The 26412-nt window shown below is 34.0% G+C and overlaps 1 protein-coding gene across 1 annotated transcript; it reads left to right on the top strand.

Moving 5' to 3' along the window:
- The first annotated feature begins 8636 nt into the window (after positions 1-8636).
- On the top strand, positions 8637-25092 carry LOC114389960 (uncharacterized metal-dependent hydrolase YabD-like). The gene is made up of 8 exons (XM_028350655.1): positions 8637-8729; positions 11564-11691; positions 11761-11842; positions 13034-13084; positions 21579-21679; positions 23878-24056; positions 24143-24342; positions 24664-25092. Exons 1-8 carry the CDS (start codon positions 8637-8639, stop codon positions 24778-24780), a joined length of 951 nt encoding a protein of 316 aa, XP_028206456.1. The 3' UTR covers positions 24781-25092.
- The last annotated feature ends 1320 nt before the right edge of the window (positions 25093-26412 follow it).

Here is a 26412-nt window from a genome sequence, read left to right as displayed (position 1 = left end):
TATGACACCAACTATGATGAGGTCGTCTCTATTTATACCCGAGTCAATAGCCTTGAATCGCTTGTGCTTGTCGCTTTCAAAATTTAAGAGATTCTGGACCTACATATATATGCATGAGAAAAGAAGGTGAGTTTCTGCATGACCCACAAAATTTGAAGGGTTAATTTAGTGACTTCCACTGTGGACCCATAGGTTAAATGGTTCACGGGTGAACCATGAAGTTTTTATAGGTAATTGAAATGGTTTATCAATGAACAATGACCTCATGACTGTTGGATATATATAATTTTAATGGTTAAGATTTGAAGTGTATAAAATTGTAAGGTGTTCAAATATTACCCAAATTTATATACATAAATATATCGAACCAATCGTGTGGTCACATGTATGTGACACAAATTAAAAGAAAAAAATATCCACAGTTACAGTAACTTTAAATAGATTCCATTCCATATCAATGCATATTTTAGAGCCACCTTTATATATGCCTCGTGCATGTCGTTCTAGCATTCATAATTATTACCCCATAGACATTTAGCTTTCCCTCTCAAGAATCATTTTGACTTTACAATGGTTCAACTTTTGTGGTTTGATATTTCTTTGTGCAGATTTTCAATAACCCTCCAATATTACCCGAATAGAAATTTCGGTGAGCTATTAGATCGTAGATGAATATTCTCACCTTAATTTCTAATCTAAAAAGTAGAAACATCATTAGTTTTCTAAGAATGATATATTCTCCTCACTGTGGACAACAAATATCTAGCTGCACTTTTAATTTCATCACTTTGGCTTCGTGTTTCATGTGTGGCTGCCTCAAACCATCAAAGGATCTATATCTTGTGGTTTCCTACCATGAAGAGGAATGAAAGAAAAGAAAAGGTTTAAATTGATCCTTGAAAGCACCCATTAATTAGGGACATTAAAAGAATCTTTGTTAAGATGTTTGTTAAAGTCTAAGTGGGAATGCGAAATTTTATATTAAATAAAAATTGACAAATTGAATAACATACAAGTAAAAAGGATGTACAAACCTTTTCTCTTATTGGATTGAATGTGATGTTAGTTAAATTTATGTGTGATGTGTTCCTAACTCATTAGTATAGATATCTCTCAATGTTTTATCCATCGAATTCACAACAATTATTTTATACATGGATGAAGATAATAAACAACAAAAGAATCCCGTAAAAAAAAATAGACCACCGTGACAATAATATATGCAGGACTTATAAGAGTTATAATAAATAAAGAATATTTTCATTTCCATATGATTTTCGTGTACAAACAAATGTTTGTGGTTATAAAAAAAGTGCGTTAGTCAAAAGCTTTCAAATTAGTTTTTAGCTTATTTCATTTGCTTAAAAACTCATTTGATTAAAGTAGATTTAATTGATTAATTAATAAATTTTAGCTTCTTATGGTCTACTATATGTGAATGAGATGAACTCCTCAGCACATTCAGAGTTAGAAGGTCGGAAAGGTGCAACTCCTTCTAAAACGAATTCGTTCTAAATATAATTTGTCTCGGAGGAAGGTGCTAAATGATTCTGCTGGTATGCTTTGTTTATTATGTGAAGATCATGTTGAAACTTCTCCACATTTATTTTGTCACTGTCAATTTGTTGTTCGAGTTTGGTATACACAATTTTTAATTTTGGCTGGGTGTTGAGTTTGCATTCCCATAAGACCTTTGGCAACTCTTTTTTCTGTTTACTTCTTTGGGGGATTGGGGGGTATAGGAAGAGGAAAAATATTTCGTCTAACTTCTTCTTTTAGAGAGAAAATAAGTTAAGAAAAAACTACATTAAACGCATTTTTTATATAACAATAAAAAATACACACTCTTTACATAATATTTAAACTTATAATTGTTTGTTTTTTATTTTGAGCTTAATGGATATATAATGTTAGAGTATAAGATTTTCCACTATATAACTTTTTGGTAATTATTATCAAAAGTTAATAAATTTATCATATATAATGGTTAATAATTAAATAACAGTATGTAATTAAAAAAAAAACTTTACAATGTCAGCACATATCTCTTTTTCCTTTTATGTTTAATTTTTAATCTTATTGTCTTATTGCAACTTCTTCTTTTATGTCATTCTACTTTGTTTTACACTAATAAACATATTTTTAATCCATAAAAAAAAATTTAACACCTTTTATTTAAATCATTTAGCTTATAATTTTTTAACTACATTACTAACTATTGATAGCATTAGTTAGGATACATCTACTATGGTAAAATAGGCTATCGAGAAGTTGCATATAATTAGTTTTTGATACATGTATTAAAAGTAATACATATATAATTAAATGTCATAATGTATCATCTTGTGTCTAGTTTTTATCATAGAAAATATTAAATTTTGATAAGATATGCCATTTATTTCATACTTCTATTTATAAATAAAATAAATGAATAATTTTTAATATAAAAATAATGTAAAATTATGACATGAAAAGATGACGTGGGCAACAAATTCCAACACCACTCACTTATTCCATATAGCATACCAGTCCAAAATATTGGCCAATAGGTCACACTATGTCTATGTTCGGTTCGGAAAAAAATATACTGCGGTTGTATCTCTCTTCTACATGGTTGTCGAGAAAGAGCCTTTTCACAAGAGAATTTTTCTATACATTGACTTTTTTTTATGTTTTTATCGCCAAGAAAGAGATTCTTGGACCAACATTTGTAGCAGTCTTTAATTACTATTTTATGTGTAATGTTATATAACTTTATTTATTTATTCAAGAAAGTCTAACTTTATTTCTAGTTAATTTAAACAATTAGCTAACAACTTCAAGTAAAGTCTACAATGAAATTATAAATCCTTTTTTTGTAACGATTATATATATATATATATATATATATATATATATATTACTATTATGAATTCTTAATTTAGTTTAAGGTTAATTATTGCAACTATAAAGGCTAATTAGTTGAGTTAAATTGGTTGATAAAAAAATATGAACCTTTGAACAAACATTATATCTCTTGTTTGTTGGTCACCAAATGTAAATTTTTACAATGAAAATGAATCACGGTGGAACATCTTATACTATTTAGATAAATGGTTGGCTCGAATTGAAAATTAAAATATAGTTTCTTGTAATATATACTTTTGTTCTCAACAACATTTATTGGCTATAAATTCTTCTTTGCATAGTGACCTCGGTTGGGTTATCCCCTTTGGTTCCTCCAATTGCTATGTAGAAATGAGGAATCTAAAATGAAGATTAATTGTGAAAGAGACTTGAATGGGAATCATTTGTGAACATATATATCGTTCACCATCACCCTTAGCTTTTTTTTTCCTCCAATCTGTGGAAGAACGGGAGAGCATTGGATTCAAAATCATATTCGAATTTTGGAAAGCAAATTAGCTTTAGTGGACCCCCAACACCAACAACTCATTTTAGAATACAGATCATCTGATGTTTCGAAAGAAATTGAAAGTAGAGACTTATCGATCTAACCATTTCTATTTATTGAAGTATTAAACTATGTTTAGCATTAATATTTTACCACACACTGTAGTAATGTTTAAGAGTCACGTTTTTTTTATATTTTTTTTCTTAACTAAAATATTTTGGGTTGGAAGTCATGACTATTATTTTAGAGGTATTGAAATTTATTTTAGGAATTAACCGATTGTCATTCATCTTAATTGCACATTTCTACTTCTTCTTACCCAGTTTGTAAGTAGAGGAGAACAAATAAGATAAAAGCCCATATTTAAACTATACTTCCTAACTGAATAACAAGTCTTTTCAGAAGCAGTAGATTGAGAGGCTTTGGCAGAATTGATCGAACTTTTTGCTCTCTGGCTTATAAAAAATGTTTTTCGTACACACAAACTTAAATATCAAACCTTTGACAATATAATTAAGAGACAAGATTTTTCACTAATCTATACCTTTAAAATATGATAAAAATGAGTAAAATAGTATTACTTTAATATTTGAAATTCATATTATCAATTAATTTAACTGTTGATAGTGCATGGGAGTAGATTCATTAATGGCTAATTACAAAAGTATAATAGCTTCTACCTAACTACAGGAGCATCCTCTTCCTGATTATAACCCTTAGTCAGGTGTCTTCCTATTTTCTAAATGATGCTCGATATTCATCAGCTTATTCTTAAATTCACTTTCTGCTTATAATTTGATGACCATTGGGTTTGGACACTAATTCTCAAGCATAATTTATTTTAAACTGATTTAGCTCATCTTGCTTTGCAAGTTGCCAATACTCATCAATTACATCTATGGTTTTTGGTTCTACTAGAGAAACAAATTAAAGGTCATTGTATTGCATATGTTCCTAATAGACTGACGAGTTGGTACCTTTTTTTGTGATGTCATGCACCTATCACATTATTTAAGGGATGATCCTTTAAGGTCTTCCACTCTTTAGGTAGTTTCATTATTTTGGCTTTTATGTTTAGCTTTATCTACCTTCTCTTCTATGGAGATCCCTTTCCTTTTAGTATAAGTCTCCCAATAAATCTGCAGCACTATCAACAATGTCCTTTCCTGCCTCTTGGGGGTTAGACTTATCAAACATGAGCAGGTTCTTAAACAATTGATGTCCTTCTATTGTATACTTTATAAGTCTTAATTACTATGACTTGCATTTCCTAAAAAGATTGTGTCATTGACTTTTGCATTAAATTTGTCTAAATTATCCTTTTCATTGTATAACACAAATTAAACATTTACATCCAAAGACACTTAAATGGGATATTCAATTTTCTTCTTTTATAAAGTTTATATGGGATTTTCTTTAGAATTGATCTTATCAAAAGTATATATATTCAAAACATAACAAATTATACTTACAACATGCGTGTGAGTGTTATCATCAAAATTAAAATTTAACCTTCAAACTTTTTCAACTGTGTAGTACAATGCATCCTACACACTTTACCAAACCACCAAACCAAATAAGTTGGTATTTGCATGCCCTCTATTGTGATATCCTGCCAGCCTCGCGTGTGACAGAGCCTATAAATGACAAGCTATCTCCCAAAAACCATTTCCATCTCCTGTATTAAGTTTTACATAAAGAATCTAAATTGTAAACAACAACCCACCAAAACTACAAACTAATCTATGCAATACCATATTAGCATATGACATTTCTAAAATTCTTTCTAGAGAGCACTAAAATAAATATCATTTATCTATCTTTAGGTATCAGAGATAGTGATGCCATATTATTTTTTTATATTTTTTTAGGGATGAAAACTAAATTAATAATTTGTTTTACAGATACAAAAAAGAAAATTGTTTCATTTTAATTATAGGAACTAAAAATAATTATTTTAAATTGTAAAAGGATAAAATCAAAAGTTTTCTTTTTTTTTTTTAAAAAAAAGATGAAAATAAAAACTCATTCCTTTTATAAATAATAAAAACATATGTATAATAGTAACTAGGGATATGAGCAGCTAATGCAATATTACGGCTCTAATTGCAACCGTCGATCATTAGATCTTACAATATACTGTAGTAGTTTCTAGCTAGCTTCTCTTTTTTAAGCAAAAATGACATCCAAATTATCATCAGAATGAATGGTACTCTTGATCCGTGATAAAATAAGTGTGCACTAGGGTATTTTGTACATACTAACAAAAACTAATAAATAATTAAATAGATGAAAAAAATATTATTAATATTAGATTTAAAAACTAAATTGATATTTGTTAGGGTTATTGATAGAAAAGAACAATAAATGTTATAATATTAAAAAATTAAATGCCATATTTATTTGGGACAATTTTTTTAAAAATATGACACTTATTTTGAGTAAAGGAAGTAATTTCTAACTTAATACAACTTGATTTCCATTCTCTCAACTCAAACTCATTGAGAGATCACAGTTGATCCTAATGCACCTAGCTCCAATGACCCCAATTTGAGAGAATACCTCCATTGGTGAGCCCAAAATTATGGTTCTAACATGCCATTAATTTATACGCATACATGAACTAAGCTATACATTTATTAGTTTTTCTAGCTTAATGTTGTAATATTATACCACTAGTCCTCTCTTAATGTATCAGGTTTGTGACTGATATTCCAGCAAAAAGGTGGCCTAGTTTATATATATATATGGCCAAAGTAAATAAAAAGAGATTAGGAAAAAGGGATCAAAAGTCTCAATCAAAACAAATTTTACTAAGTGAGAACTCATGTATAAGAAATTCTCATTTATTTAAAAGTATAACTCACACATCAAGGGTTTCATAAATAAACTTTGAAATCCATTACAGTTATTATCACATGCAAAAAGTTTTGAAGAGCTTGAAGTTTACTTTACTCAACATCTCTTAGTGTTATACAGTGTTTATGTAGATAAACCGTCACAATTCAACGAACAAGTTCCAAATAAACAATAAGAATAAGAAAAATAAATAATTAACATAAAACACTCATAAATTTAATTAAGAACAAAAAAATGGATACAATTGAATAATTACATAATAACCTCTAAACCAAGGGAATTAGTTGTTCATGGTCAAAGTGAAACTTGGAATCCTATATGAAGTAGACATAGATATACTAATAAGGTAAGAACGATGATCACAAACAACTCTAAAAAGTCTTAAAGGTTCTCTCAAAATTTGTAAGAGATAAAAGTGATCAAACAATCATTTTTACAAAGTTTGAAGCCCTATTTATATCTTCCTAAAAGATATCAGTTTGAAAAGACACACTACGACTATGAATAAATCCACTAGGGTCGTGGTTTGAAAATAGTGATGCATAAGCTCTAAGGCATTGTGGATTGATTACAGCTCTCATGGATTGACCACAGTTGTGGTGAAATTTACCACAATCGTTGTCGAATGGTTAGCACTATTCTAGAGGGAAATTATGCTCTTATTATGGTTGTGTTGCCTATCATGACTATGGTAAATGTACCACAACCGATATCAAGTGCAAAGTCTTCAAATCTTCATAAAATTATGCAACTTCCAACTCTTTCACTCGATTGAGTGGCTATACTTTTGCACATGGTTATCAAACCCTCGAAATAACTCGCTAACTCTTATGAGTTTACAAGTTACTTACCTTCTATGAATTGACTCTTGAATAAACTCTTTTTTTAGTAGACTCTGGGTAGATTTTATAAACTCTAAGTAAACTCGGTAAACTCTCGAGTTTACCATCGAGTCAACGAGTCAGCAAGTTAAAAAAAATTATACCAAAATGTAAGTCATTTTGAGTTGTTTTTTGTTTGTTTAGTATTCAACATACCTTCATTTAATGTATTATTCTCAAATACAAAAATTTTCACCTTTAATAACATCAAACCCTTGTTCTCTAATAACATCAAATCCGCGATGAGAATGATCTACCATTACTATAACATCTGCAAGTTATTATCTAGTAGTGATGCATAACTATACTTGGTTATTTAAGTATTGTGAAATTTATGATTTATTATTTTACTTTATTATATTGTTGAAATGTTTAATTGATATGTTATTTATCAATATTTTGTTATTATTTTTATATGAAGTGGACTCTTATGAGTTTACGAGTTGAATCCAAGAGTCGAGTTTATGAAACTCTCACGAATCTACGTAAACTCTCGAGTTTGATAACCTTGCTATTGCATTATAAAACTAGTGTCCAAACATGAGTATTATCAAGAAAATGCATGCAAAATCATACAAAATATCACTCAAATAGTGGTTTATCAGCTCACCAAATTAGATCACTTATATTAAACCCATTTAAATGTAAATAACTAATATAAATGATAATATAATATGTAGCTCATGTTAATTCATTAGGAATAATAAAATTTCTAATAATCTCCCACTTGGGCTTCACATTAACCTTAAACATTTATACCACAAAATTCTTTAGGTATGCAATTGTATGTTTTTACTTTTAGGCTCTTCTTTAAACAATTTATTCCATCTCATATAACAATAAGGAACTATTGTGGTTTTTATCGCAACCTAATATGACTAATCCACAATGATCATCACTATCACTCATATTTGATGACATAGACCAAATATGGATAAAAGATATGAAAATTACATGCAATGTGGTCCTAATCATGTTTATTTTCAATTAGTCCAAACTTTATTTTTTATAGAGATCAATCCTGATGCAACATAAACATTGCACATAAACAAGCTCAGAACATAATGATAAACATTGACTTTATTTATGTAGAAAATCCAAATAATACAAATACATGGAAAACATAGGATATAGAACATAAACGAGATTCCTACTAAACTAAGATACTATTAGGAACTACACCCATATAAGTAGTGTACTCATGAAAAACTTTAGGTATCAAACCTTTAATAAGTGGGTCAACTAGCATGGAATTTGTCCCTATATGCTTTATGAAAATATGTTTATTCTGAACTCTTTTCATAACAACCAGAAACTTGATGCCAATGAATTTTGACTTGGTTGTACTCTTATTATTGTTGGACTATTAAATTGATGAGTTATTATCATAATAAATTCTCAATGGTCTTTTAATGTCGTCGATCATGTGCAAACTAATAACAAGGTTTTGCAGCCATATCTCATGGTTTGATGCCTAAAAACAAGCAAAAAACTTCACAACTATGGCTAAAGAAGTTATGAGAGTCTATTTAGCAGACTCCCGAGATATAGCTCCTTCAGCCAACATATATATGTATCCAGATGTTGAACTTTTGGTGTCTTGGCATCTAGCAAAATCAGAGTCAAAATACCAGATGATCTATAAATTATCAGACTTATGATAAGTGAGCATGTACCTTTTTGTTCTCTTCAAGTAACGTATCACGTGTTTTGCTACTTTTTCAATGCTGCATTTCAAGATCATTCAAGTATCTACCCATAACTCTTACAATAAATGGTATGTCGAGACTAGTACAAACTTGAGCGTACATCAGATTTCTCACTACTAACGAATAAAGAATCTTTTGCATCTCAATTATTTCAAGGTTATTATTGGGACATTGTTTGAGACTGAATTTGTCCCATTTAGCTATTGAGGTATCTCCTGATTTTCTATCTTTCATGTCGAATCTATCTAGGACCTTATTGATATAACTCTCTTTTGACAACCTTAGGATACCTTGAGAGCAATCTCTTAGTATCTTGATACCTAACACAAAATAGGTTTCCCCAAGATCTTTCATTTTAAAAAAATTCATTAGAAATCTCTTGGTCTCATACATGAAGCCTACATCGTTACTAGCAAGAAGTACATTATTGATATATAATATCAAGAATATGTATTTACTCTCACTTAAATTATGATATACACAGTCATCAACTACATTTACCTTAAAATTGTAGAAGGTAATGACTTGATGAAACTTGTAATACCATTGATAGGAAATCTCTTTGAGATAATAGATGGATTTTTTTTCAGTATGCACACCATAGACTTTGAGTCAACTGGCACAATGTTTTTTTAGTTGCACCATATAAATAGTTTTTTCAATGTCATCATTTTGAAACCCAGTCTAAACATCCATTTGATGCAGCTCTAAGTCAAAATGAGCTACTAATTCTATAATAGATCTAAAATAATCCTTTGATTACATCGAAGAAAATATTTCTTTATAGTCAATGTCTTTCTTTTGAGTAAAGTTTTTAGTGACTAGACGAACTTTATATTTCTCGATATTACCCTTTGAATTCCTCTTGGTTTCAAATGTCCATTTACAACCGATAGGTTTCACAACTTCAGTCCTTTCAAAAAGATCCCAAACGTTATTGTCTTGCATAGACTTCATCTCATCCTTCATGACATCAATCCATTTTTTAGAGTTAGAACTACGCATAGCTTTACAAAAGTTAATTGGATCCTTCTCTATTAAACCAACATCATTCTCATGTTCTTGGAGAAAGACAATGTAACCATTTGGGATTGCACTTCTCTCACTAATAGGTCTTCTTAATGATACTCCTTGAAGTTGTTGAGGTTACTTTATAGGTATTTGAGGGAGAACCTCATTATTGTATTGTTTTGGAGCAATGTCATCAATAATAGTTTGAACATTATTTTCTATTACTGGAGTTGAGTCTTAAACAATAATAGGTATGAAATCTAGATCATTGTTAATAACAGGGTATTCCTCCAAGACAAAATTTTTTGTTTTCTTCCTTCCCAAACTCAACTTCCTCAAGAAATCTACATTTCCTATCTCAAAAAGGAATCTTGAAGTGAGATTATAAAACTTATAGCCCCAAGAGCATTCAACATAACCAACAAAATAACAACTAATTATTCTTGAATCTAGCCTTCTTTCATGTGGCCTATAAGGTTGTGCCTCAATTGAACAACCCAAGTGTGCAAGTGTTTAATGCTTAGCTTTTTGCTAGTTTAAAATTCATAAAGGATTTTGTTAACTACTTTACCTAGCACCCTATTAAGGATGTAAATTGCGATATTTAAGGCTTCTCCCCAAAGTGACTATGGAAAAAAAGAATGACTAATCATACTCCTCACCATATTTTCAAGAGTTCGGTTTCTTCATTCTTTATTAAAATGACTAATCATACTCCACACACTCTTTGAGGAAAAGCGCAAAAAGCCCTCGATATTGTTCTCCTGGTCTGTCATATCTATCATAGTACTCACCACCATGGTTAGATTTAACAACCTTAATTTTCTTTTCAAGTTGAAGTTCAACTTTAGCCTTAAAAGTCTTAAAAACGTTTAGGAATTTGGACTTCTCATGTATTAAATATAGGTAACCGTATCTTGAGTAATCACCTATGAATGTAATGAAATATTATTGTCTATTCTGAGAAGCCGTAGGGAAAGGACAACTAATGTCCGTATGTGTTGGTTTTAAAACGCCATTGGCTCTTTCGACACCTAATTTCCTTATGTATATTCATTTTTCCTTTATGCATTTAACATTGACTTCAAAGTCTAATAAATCCAACAGTTCAAGAATCTCATCCAACATAAGTCTCTAAATTCTTTATTTAGAGATATGGCCTAAAAGTTTGTGCCATAAGGTGGTTGAATTCTTATTTAATTTTTGTTTTGTGTCATGTGAACTCATTTGCAATATTTCATTATAAGAACTAATAATATCAAACATGTAAAGATTATCAACTAAAGAACCAAAACCAACAATATTTGAATTTTGGTAGAGACTAACTTTATTATTTTCAAATGAACATAAAAATCCAAATTTGTCCAAACTAAAAATAAAAATCAAGTTCGATCTAAAAGATCATACAACAAAAATTTCAAATAAAATTCATTTTAAATTATATTTTTACATCCCTCCTTAGCTAACTTGATATCATCAATTATTTTAAACATATATATGAATTTAAAAATACATTTTACCAAAAAAAAAAATTACACATAATTATCCCCCTTATCCTTGATCCTTGATGATGTTATTACTTGAGGGTGGAGATTAAGACAAAGAAAAAGTATCTTTAAAGACTAAAATAAAAATATTTTTTTAAAGACTCAAATAAAAACCCCTATTTTATTAAAACAAAACTTATTTAAGTGTATTTTTTAGTATAGCCTTCTTCCAAAACCACCGGCGTCGTTTACTTCGCCGTTAATGGAGTTTCCAAACAAGACTGGTACTCCGTCGAGCAATTGGCCGAAACATACTCTTCCGTCATTCCTTGCTTCGGTTTCCATCCTTTGTAATTGTTTTTGTTTTTGTTTCTTGGTTTCCTCAACTGAAATGACCTTATTTTGTGACGTTGTTGCAGGTTTGTTAAAGAACGGAGTCCCAATTGGTTTGAAACGTTGAGAGAGTATTTTGATTCCACACCCTCCGCTGCGGTTGGAGAGGTAAATTGTAGTATATACTTCTCAAAAACACAATCCCCCTCTTTGATTATTTCTCTTATTTTAGACTTAGTTACACTCTTAGTCCTTCATAGATTGTTATTTTTGGAATTTGGATCCCCACTTTTTTTAATTGTGCAATTTTTCTCTGTCTAAATGTTTAGTGAAAATGCTAACATGACACTTTGCAGCATGGCTTCAAACTGCGGTTGCGGTGAACCAAAAAAGAAAACCTTTACATTGCGGGAAAATGCGGCTGATGCAGCCACAATGCGATTGCGGAGTGTCAAAATACCTTAACTTTACGGCCGCAATTGCGGTTGGGGGCCGCAATTTAAAACCATGCTCTGCAGCACATCTGTGTATCATCATTTTTGATAAATATTGGATGTTATGTACCAAAATTAAACCATTAAAATAGTGAGGACCGATTCTGCAAAAAGAGGCCATGTCTGAGAAATGATGATAGTAAGAAGACAAAAGTGCAATTAAGTCATTATTTTAATGCATTCGAGTAATGAAAGTTGCTGAAAGTAAAAGACTTGCTTTTTCAATTGGCCCATTACATGTAATTTTTCTTTCAATGTTTTATTCCGGGGTTTTCGTTTTTTTTTTTTTTTTGTGGTTTTCTTTGTACTGATTTTATAAACCATCCAATCTCAAAGATACTTGAGCACTGATTTCGCAAGCAAAAATGTCGTGCTTTGAGTATGAAAGTGAGAAGAGTGGATTAGATGGAGGGTAACTAGCCACTATAGGTAGAGGGAGACTAAGAACGACGATAGGTGTAATAATTAAAAGGATTTAGAGGTCAATAGTTTGTTTAAAGACATTGTTGTTTGTGTTATTGATTTGAATAAGGTAGTAAAATGAGGGATGAGAAGATGAGTATGATTCTAGCAGTCCACAATACCAGCTACTAAGTTATGGGGTTTTGTTGTTCAGCAAAGGATGAGTTCTATTTTCGTTTCCATACTAAGCCATCTGAGATTTTTGGCTCATGCCTAATTTTTATCCATATATTGTTTCTATTTTGCTCTCTTAGTTGCATGTAGGTGGCTTCAATGTTTATGTGCTGATAGGCACATTCATCCATTTTTTTAATAAATTTATAGATGAAATTTCATTTGGTTTTGTTTTCATTCATCTTTAAATTAACATTTGATGTGTTTGAGCTTTTTGACTTTTCCTCAGATTGGTGTGGACAAAGGATCACACGGAAAGAAGATTGATTTTTCTGAGCAGGTATTAGCTTGTCATTTTATTTTTGGGCTTATACTGTGTATTTTTCTATTAGTAATTTTGAAGCTCCTATTGGAGTAATAAGAACATGCACCGTTTATCTATCTATTGTTTATATATGTGTATCTGCAATTCTGCATGTAATTACTGTGTTGAAATTATGGGGTTTAAGGTGTTGAGGGAGAGAGTAGGGAGAAAAGAAGCACTAAATAATATTCACTGGTGTATTGTGTTGTATTACAATATGAGGCTATTCTTCATAAAACCTAACCAATAAGCCTTATTTATACTTATAACTATTAAGATCATAAGATATTAGGAAATATTGAAACTAAGAAAATAGGAAAACTAGTTCTACGAGATAATCTCTAACATTCCCTAAAATATTCTATGACAAAATCTAAACATTATTGGATACTCTAAATAATTTTAAGATACTACTGTAATATAAAAATGTATAAAATGCAATGCGATGTCCACATAGGCAGATTCACATATTTGCATTAACTTCCAGGAAAGCCGAGTGTATATGTGTTGTTGTTTTATCTAACATCATGTGGCAGCAGGTTGGTAGTCTATGCCCTGTTCCTTTTTTCCTCATGACTAAATGTCCCCATCATTGATGCTACCAATCTGGTGCTAAATTGACCAACACTGTGTGTGTTACACTTTGATGGATCAGAAGAGAAGGGTTACTTGACTGTGAAGTAGTGCTTTTTGCTTGAATAGCATTTTCGCTTTATATTTTGGGCAGATGCTCTATTTCTGTTGGTAAATTACTTTTTGAATTTTGTTTTACAATATATCAGGGCTAAACATTTGGTTCTTTTCTAGTCATTTCATTTGAGTGTGACAAAAACAAATTTCTCTAATATATTACTATTAGTTCCCTATAATTCTAATGTATATGTGTTATGTGATCTGCTTGAGAATATTTATCATATATTGTAGTTGAATTATTTGAGGTGCAGTTTGGTACATCTTGAATTCTAGTGGAGAGTATGATATTTTGACCGAGTTATTTTAAGAGTTCATTGTAAGAATTCCCATATTTGGTACCATATCTTGTAAAGAGCTTTTACACTCTGTCCCTACAAGGATGCCAAAAGCAATCAAGACATGAAGCTAGGGAGAGAGGGAGAGAGAGGAAGAGAGCTAGGGAGAGAGAAAGAGAGAGAGAGAGGGCGCGAGAGAAGGAGAGTGACAGACAGAGATAGAAGGAAGGAGAGATGGAGCGAAACAGACACGGCGAAGACGAGTGTGAAGCAGGATCGAAAGGACACTAGCCCAAACAGAAGAACTCCAAATGGTTCCTCTTCAAGGAGATGGAGGAGTATGGATCGAAGGGAAAAACCATATGGAGGGCAACGAGTCAACATTTTCGGAAGGGATAATGATTACGCTGACGAAGATAACTGGACTAAGGTGGTAAGCAAAAGATCAATGAAGGTTATGCAGAAATCCTCTTTAGCGGGAAGACAATCACAAAATCTGGAGATAGGGGACAGCACTAAACATTATTGCCTCAACTGGAGGAACAATGCCGACATTACTTCCTTTTATTTCACCCATTTTCCCGACGAAGCTAACGAAGAGTTGCTATGGAGGCACTTCAAAAAGTGGGGTGACGTACGAGAAGTATACATTGCTAAAAGGCTCAACAAGGATGGCAGGAGATACGGGTTCGTGCGGTTCAAGGGAGTCTCGGATGCAAAAGGACTGGAGGTGAGATTGGACAACATCTTCATCAACGACTGTAAACTATTCGTCAACCTTCCTAGGTTTGAGAGACCAGCTCGGAATGCAGAGTTGCAGAAAAAGAGCCCTATTGGGAGGAAGTACACTAACGAAGCCAGTAAGCCCTGCGGGGTAACTACCGGTCCTCATCGGAGATCATACGTGGATGTGATGACTAAGGGGGGTTGCAAAGGAGACAAAAGGACAAACGAGGCACTAACACCAACTATTCTGATCAACCCAGATGAAGGTGGGGAATATTGGTGTAACGAAACCTGGGTGGGTAAGCTAAAGAAGAAAGAAGGTGACGGAGGTGGAAACCTTAGAGGACTGCATCGCTTGGGAGTTAGGATATAATATCCACTCTAAGTTCCTCGGAGATGACATGGTTCTTCTCTCTGGGATGTCCGACGACAAAGTTCAACTCCTCATTCAATCGGAGATGGAAAGTGGAAACTCTCTCTTTTACTCACTGGAGAAGTGGACGCCGAAATGCAGACCCAATAACAGGGTTGTTTGGCTCCAGGTTTGGGGATTTCCGATAGAGGTGTGGGAAATGAAAAATCTCAGGAGAGCTGTAGCTGCTATCGGGGATGTCATCGAGCCAGACGACGACACAGAGGACCGCCGTAGACTGGACCGGGCTCGATTATTGGTGCGGACACCGCTTCCGCCGTTGATAAGGACGGAGGTCATCGTTCGTGTGGGGAAGCTTGAGTATCGGGTTTGGATTGTGGAAGAGTCAGGGTTCGAAGGTGGGTCGAACCGGAAAGGAAGCTCGCCGTCCGATGGTTGGTCGGAGGTGATAACGTCGGACGACGGAGGGGACGTCGGCGATGTTCTTGACGATACTGACACCAATTTCTCCTTCTCGCCGGAGCTGTGCAACCGGAAACTGTCTCCGTCCGGTACCCAACGGGCAGAAGAAGGGACTGACGGGTGCTGTTATGACCTTAGACCTCTGGGTAATACCCAGGTAGACGTTACACCCAAAGAAAAGTCAAAAGGCATCGAAGAAGGTATGCTGGGCTCTTGCTTTGGTAAGCTCGACCTAGGGGACAGCTTCGCAGGAACAGAAAAGGAAGCTGCTAACACTAAAGAGGTAACCTGCTATAACACCCTACAGGATGATCGAAGGCAGAGGAATCACATAGAGGGATATTATTCGAATGGTGGAGCAAAAGTAGCTGTTGACCAGACCTTTATCGGGGAAGAAGAGGGACACGTCACGCAATCTCTCTCTCCTTCAATATCGGGGCAGATCCAACAAGGACTTGGGCCAGGCTGCATTACGGGCCCAATTTCGACTCAAGGAGGGTGTAATAAGGAAGACATCCTCCCTGTAGAGCTTTTGGGGGTGCAAGTTGTGCAGATTCAAAAAGAGGGTGGGCCAAGTAATAATTTAGGCCCAACTTTGAAAACTGAGGGGTGTTATAAGGAGGAATCCCTACCTGTAACCCAACCCCTAAAAGAGAATCCAGACAAGTATTCTAAAGTTTATTTTAGACAAAAAAACTCTCTCTTTAAGGCCCGACTCTCGCAGATTGAGGAAAATCATCCTCAGCTTCAAGATGGTGAGAAGGTTCCAGAAGATCAACTTGTCAATCAGGATAAGGCCAAAAATCAGAGTTATGTGGAATCAGAAAGGAGGTTAAAAAGCATAATTGAATGTAGTGATGAGGTGTTGGAAGAGGCTCAACATTTATGGCATCTTGGAGAAAACTTAGGCATGGAGACAGCTACAGATAACCTAGACTTCCTTCACAGTTATGCTTCTATGGAGTGTAGAGACAGAAAAGAAGCTACGGAGTTGGGGAATAGGAAACCTCTTAAATGAATATCCTATCCTATAACATTAGAGGGCTGGGTAGAGGTATTAAGTGGGTCTCTATCAGGAATTTGGTTGGGAAACATAAGATAGATCTTCTTTGTTTGCAAGAAACAAAGAGGGACTCCATTGACAAGGCACTTTGCCAGGCTTTGTGGGGTCATTCAGACTTTGATTGGGAATGGTTTCCTGTGGAGAATACAGCTGGGGGGCTACTGTGTGTCTGGAATAATAATAATCTCCAGGTTGACATTAAAATAACTGAAAGGGGTTTCATCATGTTGGAGGGGGTATGGCTGGTAGAAAGACAGAGGGTAGTGGTGGCCAATATCTATGCTCCTTGTGAGCTAGAAAGCAAAAGACAGTTATGGCAGAGGTTATATTTAATGAAGAATCAGTCCCAGGTTCAGTGTTGGTGCCTTGTAAGGGACTTCAACTGTATTAGACACCCAACTGAAAGAGTGGGAAGCACTCATTGTAATCCAGACACTAATCTTATAGCTGAATTTAATGATTGGCTCGCTGAAATGGAGGTAGATGATATTCCTTGCTTGGGCAAGCCCTTTACTTGGGTTAGGCCTAATGGTTCTTGTAAGAGCAAGTTAGACAGAGTGCTAGTCTCTGATGATTGGGTATCCAAGTGGCCTGATAGTTCCCAACTCAACCTTGAAAGGAATTATTCAGATTATTGCTCCATCATTTTGAATTCTAAAAATATTGATTGGGGCCTTAAGCCTTTTAGGGTTTTTGATGCTTGGTTGCATAATAAGGACTTCAACAAGGTGGTGAGGGACTGCTGGTCTGCTAATCAGCCTATGGGATGGGGGGGCTATGCCTTGAAATGCAAACTTCAGAAACTTAAGCAAAGGCTAAAAACCTGGAGCAAAGAAAATTGTGGAGACTTGGGCAACAAGGTGAAGCTAATCCAACATAAGCTGAATGATTTGGAGAATTCTCTCACAGCTCAACCTACTGATCAGCAAGTTCAAGAGCTCAAGAAAGCTCAATCTGACCTATGGGAGCAATCTATTCTTCATGAATCAATATTGCGACAGAAGTCTAGATGCAAGTGGATCAAAGAGGGAGACAGCAACACCTCCTACTTCCACAAAATCATTAATTTCAGTAGAAGGAGGAACGCCTTGAGGGGGATGCAAATTGATGGTAGTTGGGCAGAAAACCCTTCTGTCATTAAGGCTGCAATTCTCCAGCATTTCCAAGGCAGATTTGCTGAACCTTATCTGCACAGACCCAACCTAGATGGGGTCTCTTTTAATGTCTTGTCTTCAAACCAGAGTGAGATGTTGGTGGAGCCCTTCAAAGAGGAGGAGATATCCAGTGCAGTGTGGGCTTGTGGCAGTGATAAAAGCCCAGGGCCAGATGGGCTTAACTTCAGCTTCATTAAGCACTTCTGGAAGGAGCTGAAACCTGAGTTCCTTAGGTTTTTCTCAGAATTTTATGTGAATGCAGTCTTTCCTAAGGGTCTCAACTCATCATTCATTGCTCTTATCCCCAAGATTAAGGACCCTCAAGTAATTAGTGATTTCAGACCAATATCTCTAATAGGCTGTGTATACAAAATTATTGCCAAAGTTCTATCAAATAGGCTTAGCAAGGTCATGAATCATCTCTTAGATGAAAGGCAATCAGCTTTTGTTAAGGGCACACAGTTGCTTCATGGAGTTTTGATTGCTAATGAGGTTGTTGAGGAGGCTAGGAGATCTAAGAGGCCTTGTTTGGTGTTCAAAGTTGATTTTGAAAAAGCATATGACTCTGTGTCTTGGCATTTCCTCTTTTATATGATGAGAAGAATGGGGTTTCATGAAAGGTGGATTGGCTGGATTAAGGGGTGTCTTTCATCAGCATCAATATCTATACTAGTGAATGGAAGTCCTACTTCTGAATTTAAACCTCAAAGAGGCTTGAGACAAGGGGATCCATTGGCTCCCTTTTTGTTTGATCTGGTTGCTAAAGGCTTGACAGGAATGATGAGGGCAGCTGTCTCCAAAAATTGCTACCACAACTTTTTGGTGGGAAAGAAAAAGATCCCAGTCAACATACTTCAATTTGCTGATGATACTATCTTTTTTGAGGAACCATCTATGGATAATTTCATAATTAGTAAGGCTATTCTCAGAAGCTTTGAGATGGTATCTGGCCTCAGAATTAATTTTGCTAAGAACCAATTTGGTGCAATTGGCCAAGCCGAGGAGTGGTGTAGTCTTGCTGCTGACTACCTGAATTGTGGCCCCCTGCAGTTTCCATTCAGTTATCTAGGGATGCCTATAGGTGTTAATCCTAGAAGGAAGGTGGTGTGGGAGCCCATAATTAGAAAATTCGAGGCTAAGTTGAACAAATGGAACCAGAGAAATGTCTCTATGGCAGGCAGAATTACTTTAATAAATTCTGTCTTGACAGCTTTGCCTCTGTTTTACATGTCTTTTTTTAGGGCCCCTTCAGCAGTGATTAATAGGCTCACTACTATCCAAAGACATTTTCTCTGGGGTGGAAGTGCAGAAGGTAAAAAGATAGCTTGGGTGGCTTGGAACCAAGTGTGTGCTCCTAGAGAAAAAGGAGGCTTGGGAATCAAAGACATCAAGGCTTTTAATAGAGCTCTTCTTATCAAGTGGAAATGGCTGATGTTCCAACAACCAGACCAATTATGGAGCAGAATTCTCACTTCAAAGTACAAGGGGTGGAGAGGATTGGAAGAGGGCCCTCCTAAGCAGACCTATTCCTTTTGGTGGTCTGATTTGAGGTCTATTATTCATCACAGCAGTATGGTTGATGTCTTAAAGCAGTTTCTTTGGAAATTGGTAGTGGTGATCAAATACTATTTTGGGAAGACTCTTGGGTGGGTGATGGAATAACTTTTAAAGACAAATACCCAGAACTGTATCAAATATCCTCTCAAAAATTTCAGACAGTGGCAAGCATGGAGTCCTTTGGTGAAGCTGGGTGGGAGTGGGAATTCTCCTGGAGAAGAAATCTTTTTGACAATGAGTTGGGGAGAGCTTCAGCTTTTATCGACCAGGCTACAGCATTAAGCCCTAATGCAGCTTTGAAGGATTATTGGGTGTGGGGAGCTGATCCAAAGGGAATCTTTTCTACTAGCACTGCCTATCTTTGTATTAAAGGTGATCAGCCAATTGACTACCTAAATTGTGGCTTCAGTCAGCTGTGGGAAATCAAAGTCCCTCCTAGAGCCCTATCCTTTGCTTGGAGACTACTTTGGGATAGGTTACCGACTAAGGAAAACCTAATTAGAAGGCAAGTTGTCATTGAAAATGATCTTTGCCCCTTCTGCCAAAGCCAAGTTGAATCTGCCTCTCATCTCTTTTTCACTTACAAAAAAGTTATGCCAATGTGGTAGGAGTTTAACTCTTGGGTCAAGGAAGACACAGTTATGCATTGTAGGCCTGGGGATAACTTCCTTCAGCACTTTTCCTTGGCTGGTTCGAGGGATTCTAACAGAAAGTGGAAGATTTGGTGGATAGCAGCTACAACATCTATTTGGAACCTCAGAAATGACATGATTTTTAAAAATCAACCTTTTGTCATCTCTAAGCTGGTGGATAATGCAATCTTTCTCACCTGGTCTTGGTTGAGGGGGTGGGAAAAGGATTTTATTGTTCCTTTTCACCAATGGTCCTCATCTATGTCTTTGGCCTTTACCTAGTGTGGGATGTATGGTTGGGTTTTGTAGTTTTCTTTGTTGGGTTGATGTTTTGTTGCTTATGTTTTCATGTTTCAGGAGATAGTATCTGCTCTGTATCCTTGTAGTACTTCTGGTTCTATTTCTATCTAATATATAAAATATTTTTGGCCGTTCAAAAAAAAAAAAAACACATAAATAAATTAGATTTCCATTTCCCACTTTAAGCAAGAAGCAGTACATATAAAATTTCTTACAATATAAATATTTGTTTCAACTTTGGAGTATTTTGAAATGTAACCAATTACTTATCTAAAAACACAGCAACAAGGTTTGAAACCCACTGAATGCACCTTGTGATTTGAGCTAAGCTGATACCTGAATGAGGGGTTAGTTCTTCACACTTTTAGTTCTGAGGGACACCTTATGGTCTTTCCCAAAGAATAAATTACTTAAACTCTGTGACTAGGAATTGTTGGTTGAATAATTGGCCCTTTTTTGTTTGTTAAGCCTAAAGATGATTTTGGCATCTGTCTACATTCTTGGTTCTGGTAGGAGAACCAAAAGCACTGTACGTACAAGAAAGTAAGCACTGTTTTTTCTTAAGAAACTTGGATTGAGAACAAACTTATTAACTTTGCAAAGTGAGCTTTAAAGTTAATGACCCTGAGTTATATTATCTGAATATAACAATAAATTAAATTTCAAACTGAAATTGCAGCAGATATATAACCTAGGAATTTTGGCAATTGTGGAACTTGTTGGTCATTAGTGAGAGAGTGAAGGTTTTTCTTTAAAGATGCTGATTTCTGAATATTAATGGTTGGTGCCATTTTTGTTTATCTCTGAGGCTTTACTGCCTTAAGGATAAGCTAATTTTCAAAGGACTATAAAGCATAGCATTTAGGCTTCAAAATAGGTCAAACTACAATTTATCAATGAACATTTTTTCTTGATATAAAAGGTTATATTCTATATAGAATTGTTATCAAAATTTTGTTTGTAATGTTGCCTCTAATACAGTACATACAAAGGTTAAAAGCCCAGCCCAGTCCCAACTCCCGTCTCCTTACAGTTAAGAATGACATTTCACTGCCATTTTATCAAATAGAGCTCTGGCCTTCTGGAACTTGGATCTACTGAGAAAATGACACGAAGCTTTAACTTGAATATGAAACACATTGACCAATCATGTATCATTGACAGAAGATGACCCTTTTGTGCAGAAGAAAGCTACCTAGATTGCTGTCTGCCAATGCATTAGGACCTTTGTGCAGATTGAAGTATTGAGGCAGCAGCTTGAACTTGCAAAAGAGTTAAACAAACCAGCATCTGTTCATTGTGTTTGTGCTTTTGGTGATCTTCTTGAGCTAATGAAGTAATAATATTAGGTAGGTTTTCCTTCTTTGTTACTAATGGAATTGTGATTTCCTTTGGTTGCTTAATTTTTTTTTCTTAGTCTTTTGAATTGCTATGATATATTGTTATTACGGACCAGTACTTCTCAGTTATAGTTGGATTTGATATTAATTTAGTAAACTCTAGTGGAGGATTTGTCATCCTCAACATTCTCTTACTCTAAAATGACTTTTAAATTTGGCTTCATCATTCAATTGATTCCCCAGCCTTGGGAGTGGCCTACCCCACTTAGAACTTCCTTTTCCATTTCTTCATCTCTTTTCTGTTTCCCTTCCTTCTCTTTTTGCTGATTTCCACACACTCCCACATATTCAGCGGGTTGTTATATGTTGCCACACTTCCCACCCCACCTATGTGGGACTTTAATTCCCTACTTCCGTCCTTTCTCTACCTAAAATACACACTAGTCATCTAATGGTACCCAATAAATATCCCACCCACAAGATTTACCTTGTCCTCAAGGTGAATTGTTCTATGACAGCTTGAAAATAACTTGCACCTGTGTCCCATTTCTTAAAGCATAATTACCAAGCTATGTGTTATGTCTGAAGCATAAGAACTTCCACTGGCTGTCCTGTAATTGACCTTCTTGAATTCCCACAAGGGAATAATACAGAAGGAAACTAATTTCTTGTCTTAACTTTTAAGATTACACTCCAAAGAAGTTGGCCGAATGCATACATGAACCTTTTTTTGAGAGTAATGAGCCCCCAGCAACTGCTTCTAACCCATTATGTGAAGAATAATCGATGTGAAATATCATCACAAATGAAGAGATATCTGATATGAACCTTAGCATAGGATCGGGTCACGGGCCTAGACATGGAAGGCTTTTTTCAACCTATAGCAAAAGCAAGAAGTAGACTCGTCCTTGACAGAGCCCCTCCTAAACTAACATGAGTTTTCTGAATATTTCTTCTTGTTTTATTTCCATCAAGTCTGCCCTTTAAATAGGCTACAATGATATACTAACAACTATCCTAAAAATAAAGAGAATCCTAATTGAAAGGATCATAACTAACAATTATCCTAATTGATAAAATAAAAATAAGATATCCCTAATTAATAAGATTTTATCTAAAACTTACCCTAATTAATAAAATAAGAATCTGAAAAAAGAAAGATATAGAAATAAGATAAACTAAATATATCAAGATTTAGATATGATAATAATAATTTGTGGCCATATCTATATCATCATAGGTGATAGCAGAATCATCTGTGATGTCTGTGATATATATCATAACAATGAGAGCCACTAATGAAATTTAGATAAAAGATTTCTTAATCATACACTAAATTTTAGATTGTAAACCTGAGTCAGCCTGTGTACATCTGTTGACTCAAATCTGGGTGAGGGTGAGGGTGAGGATGAGGATTGGTTAACTGTAGAAACCAACAATGCAGTCTTCTGCTGGAATGTATATTTCACATCTGTAACAGTTCCAGGCAAATTGAGGGAAAGTAGTAAGCAAAGACAGGGAATTTAGAGTCTGCTGTAATCCTAATTTTAGAGAACTAAGGGGGTCTAGCTCAGTTGAGCAGTGTGTGTGAGTTGTAGTTAACCTCCTAGTACATGAGTTTGATTCCTACAAATAAAAAAAAAATCATAATTTGAGATAAACCCATAATCGTTGGTATTGCAAATAAAATTTCAATCTTGACTGAAAACATCGAGTGGCTTGTTACAAATGATTTTTTTTTTATCTAACTTAGTTTCATGAAAACCAGAGAAATGAAGTGTTGCTTTTCATATAGAAATCTGTTTTCTATGATAACTATTACCATAGTGTAGACTGTAGACATATAACCAACAATTGCGAAGAAGGAAGAGAACATTCTGAAGAAATTGAACAGCTATTAAAATCTATAAACATCCCTGTGTATCACAATTACTTGCCTTCCCTTACAAATTACTTCTGTATTAGAGCCTAAATGATGTAATAATATGATTACTCATTAGGTTCTTATAGAAGAATACCAGAGGCTTTTTCCTGATGTTTTGTAATTTGGCCTCTTTTTTAACATGGTTAGATGCTCAGATTCTCATCATCTAATGGAAAGCCATTGAATTAATGTTATGGTGTTTTTTTTCTCATTTATCATTATGAATTGGCATCTCTGAAATTTCTGTCTCAAAAATTTCAATATTTCCAGGTCTATGGGGCCTTTTCCTGCTGGTGTCATTCTTCATTCTTACCTAGGTTCTGCAGAGATGGTTCCTGAATTTTCCAAGCTTGGTGCTTATTTTTCCTTCTCTGGGTTTCTTATGTCACAAAAAGCAAATAAAGCAAAGAAAATGCTGAAGATGATGATTTTCATCACTCCTGATATATGTTGAATGTAATTTTGTACTATATATGTCAACAGTGACATACTTATTTTCTATTCTATTTAGGTCCCTTCTGATTGTTGGAGATAGATGCACCTGATGCACTACCAATGTCAAACATAGATTCTCTTCATTTTGTTGAAGGAGATACTTCTCTCACTGAAGAGCTTCTTGCCCAAACAACAACTTCATCAACTTCTGGTTCTTCCCTCGGTAATGCATCCCATGTCTTGGCAGATGCTTCGATGTTGCCAAAGGAAACACTCAATCATCCCGCAAACATTCATAATGTATGTAGCTCAAGTAACTGCCTCTATTGTCACCTTGGGTTTTCAAAATAAGTATCTCTTAACATATGGGATGAAAATTTAATATTCTCTTACATGTACAAGGGTACTTGCCTCGTAAGTTGCATTAGTAAGGATAAAGCATGACATACCTCAAATTAAACAAATAGGGACATTTGCTACCTATGTGAAGAAATGCCAACAGGAATAAAGTACTGAATTATAAATTTGCTTAAGTACTGTAGAATGTATATCATGAATTATTTGATTTATACAGGGATCCATTTTGTTAGATTTACACTCTTCAATTCATTCTACTTGCAGGTGCTTGATTATGTTGCATCTGTGCTAGAAATTACGAAAGAAGAACTTGCTGACTTAAGTTACCAGAATGCAGTCCGGTTATTATCCTATAAAGGTTCGAAAGTACTTCAAAAGTAGACAATATCATCATAGGTTCTTGTAAGATACTTTTCCTGGCTTGGCAAAGTTTACTTTGGGAAGTTCCAACTAGAATTTCATCAAGTACGAGCAGATAGATTACAGGAACAGTTTGCTAACGTGTATGATATGCATGATAGTTAGATGCCTGCCAAAGTTTATTACATCCAATATTAATTTCTAAAATTAAATGTGCCAAGGTATGTGAGTAATTTTTCTATTTCTAAACATGAAAGCTTTTAAACTATATATGACTAGAGCAGCCAGATGTTAAGTATTGTACATAATTATCAAATATCTTTCTCTTCTAAAGTGTATTTAGTGAAATCCCGAATTCGTCCTCAAGAAATTTAGGAATTAGAATTCACATTAGTGATAATGCAAAAAATTCACATAAATTCCGAAAAAAACCACAAATGTTTATATTAGTTCTTAAGTATAAACTTGTGATTTTTAGGGAGTACTGTGACATTTTCTCACATTCTTAAGGACTAATAAGCTTGTAGTCAAACTTTTCAAGAATGAATTATACTGATTATTCATATTAGTTATTTATAAGGTAATGGGTAGACATTTAACCTAAAAAAATATTGAGTTCGTTCTTGACTTTATTTTGGAAAGACATAATATTTTAGGCGCTTTCTTATTAGCTTAGTGGGTTAGTAATCACATTGTTTAATTAAATTTGAAATTATAGGATTACAAGTCCCTGGTTAAAATGATTTTAAGCTTTATAGAAATTTAAATGTGTTCATACATAAATTCAACAATAATACATGTATCTTGTTACTTATCTCAGGCTTGTAACTTCTTGTCTTATATTTTATATTTTGACCAAATCTTATATTTTATATTTTTTTTTGGTTAAGACAATTGGTATCCTTCAATGGAAGCTGTTTAAGTTGGATAGATCACTATCAGTCGTATAACTCTCTTTTCAAGTATTTTCTATATTCTTGGTTAAAACTTGCTTTTAATATGCAACACTATATAATAACAAGGAATAAAAAAATAAAAAACAAATTACAAGCTAACATCATAATAATAATTTTTAAAATATTATTAGAACTTATTTTTATTACCAAACACAAAAATTATATAATATAAAGGAATAAGAAATAAAAGAATATATTATAAACTAACATAATTAAAAAATTTAAAAAATATTGTAATAAATTTGTTGACAACTCAAAAAAGAAGAATAGTGTTTCCGTGACTAACATTTGAACTATATAAGACATATATGTTGAGATAACAATTATTGTGTGAACTCTAAGAAGCAAGACTGGAGATTTTCATATATAGGGATATGATTATGTCAAAGCTCATCATTAAATCTTTTACTTTTAACACAGATGCTAATAAGTATCAAGTGTCTGTCTGGATGAAATATTTTAAAATTTTGCGGAGTTTAAAATTCACGAAAATTAAAATGCATCAATTAAAATTCTTGGATTTTTAAAATTCTTTGTTTGGATAAACCAATTTAAATTCCTTGAATTTTAAATTTTTTGTTTATATAAACTAATTTAAATTCCTTATATTTTTTAATTTTTATGTTACCTCCGTCAACTCTGTTAACAACAGTAGTTACCGTTCCACCAGCAACATTCGTGAGATCAATCTGATCCC

This window comes from Glycine soja, chromosome 16 (genome assembly GCF_004193775.1).
Source record: "Glycine soja cultivar W05 chromosome 16, ASM419377v2, whole genome shotgun sequence".
Lineage (NCBI taxonomy): Eukaryota > Viridiplantae > Streptophyta > Magnoliopsida > Fabales > Fabaceae > Glycine > Glycine soja.
This window is presented reverse-complemented; position numbering and strand designations above follow the sequence as displayed.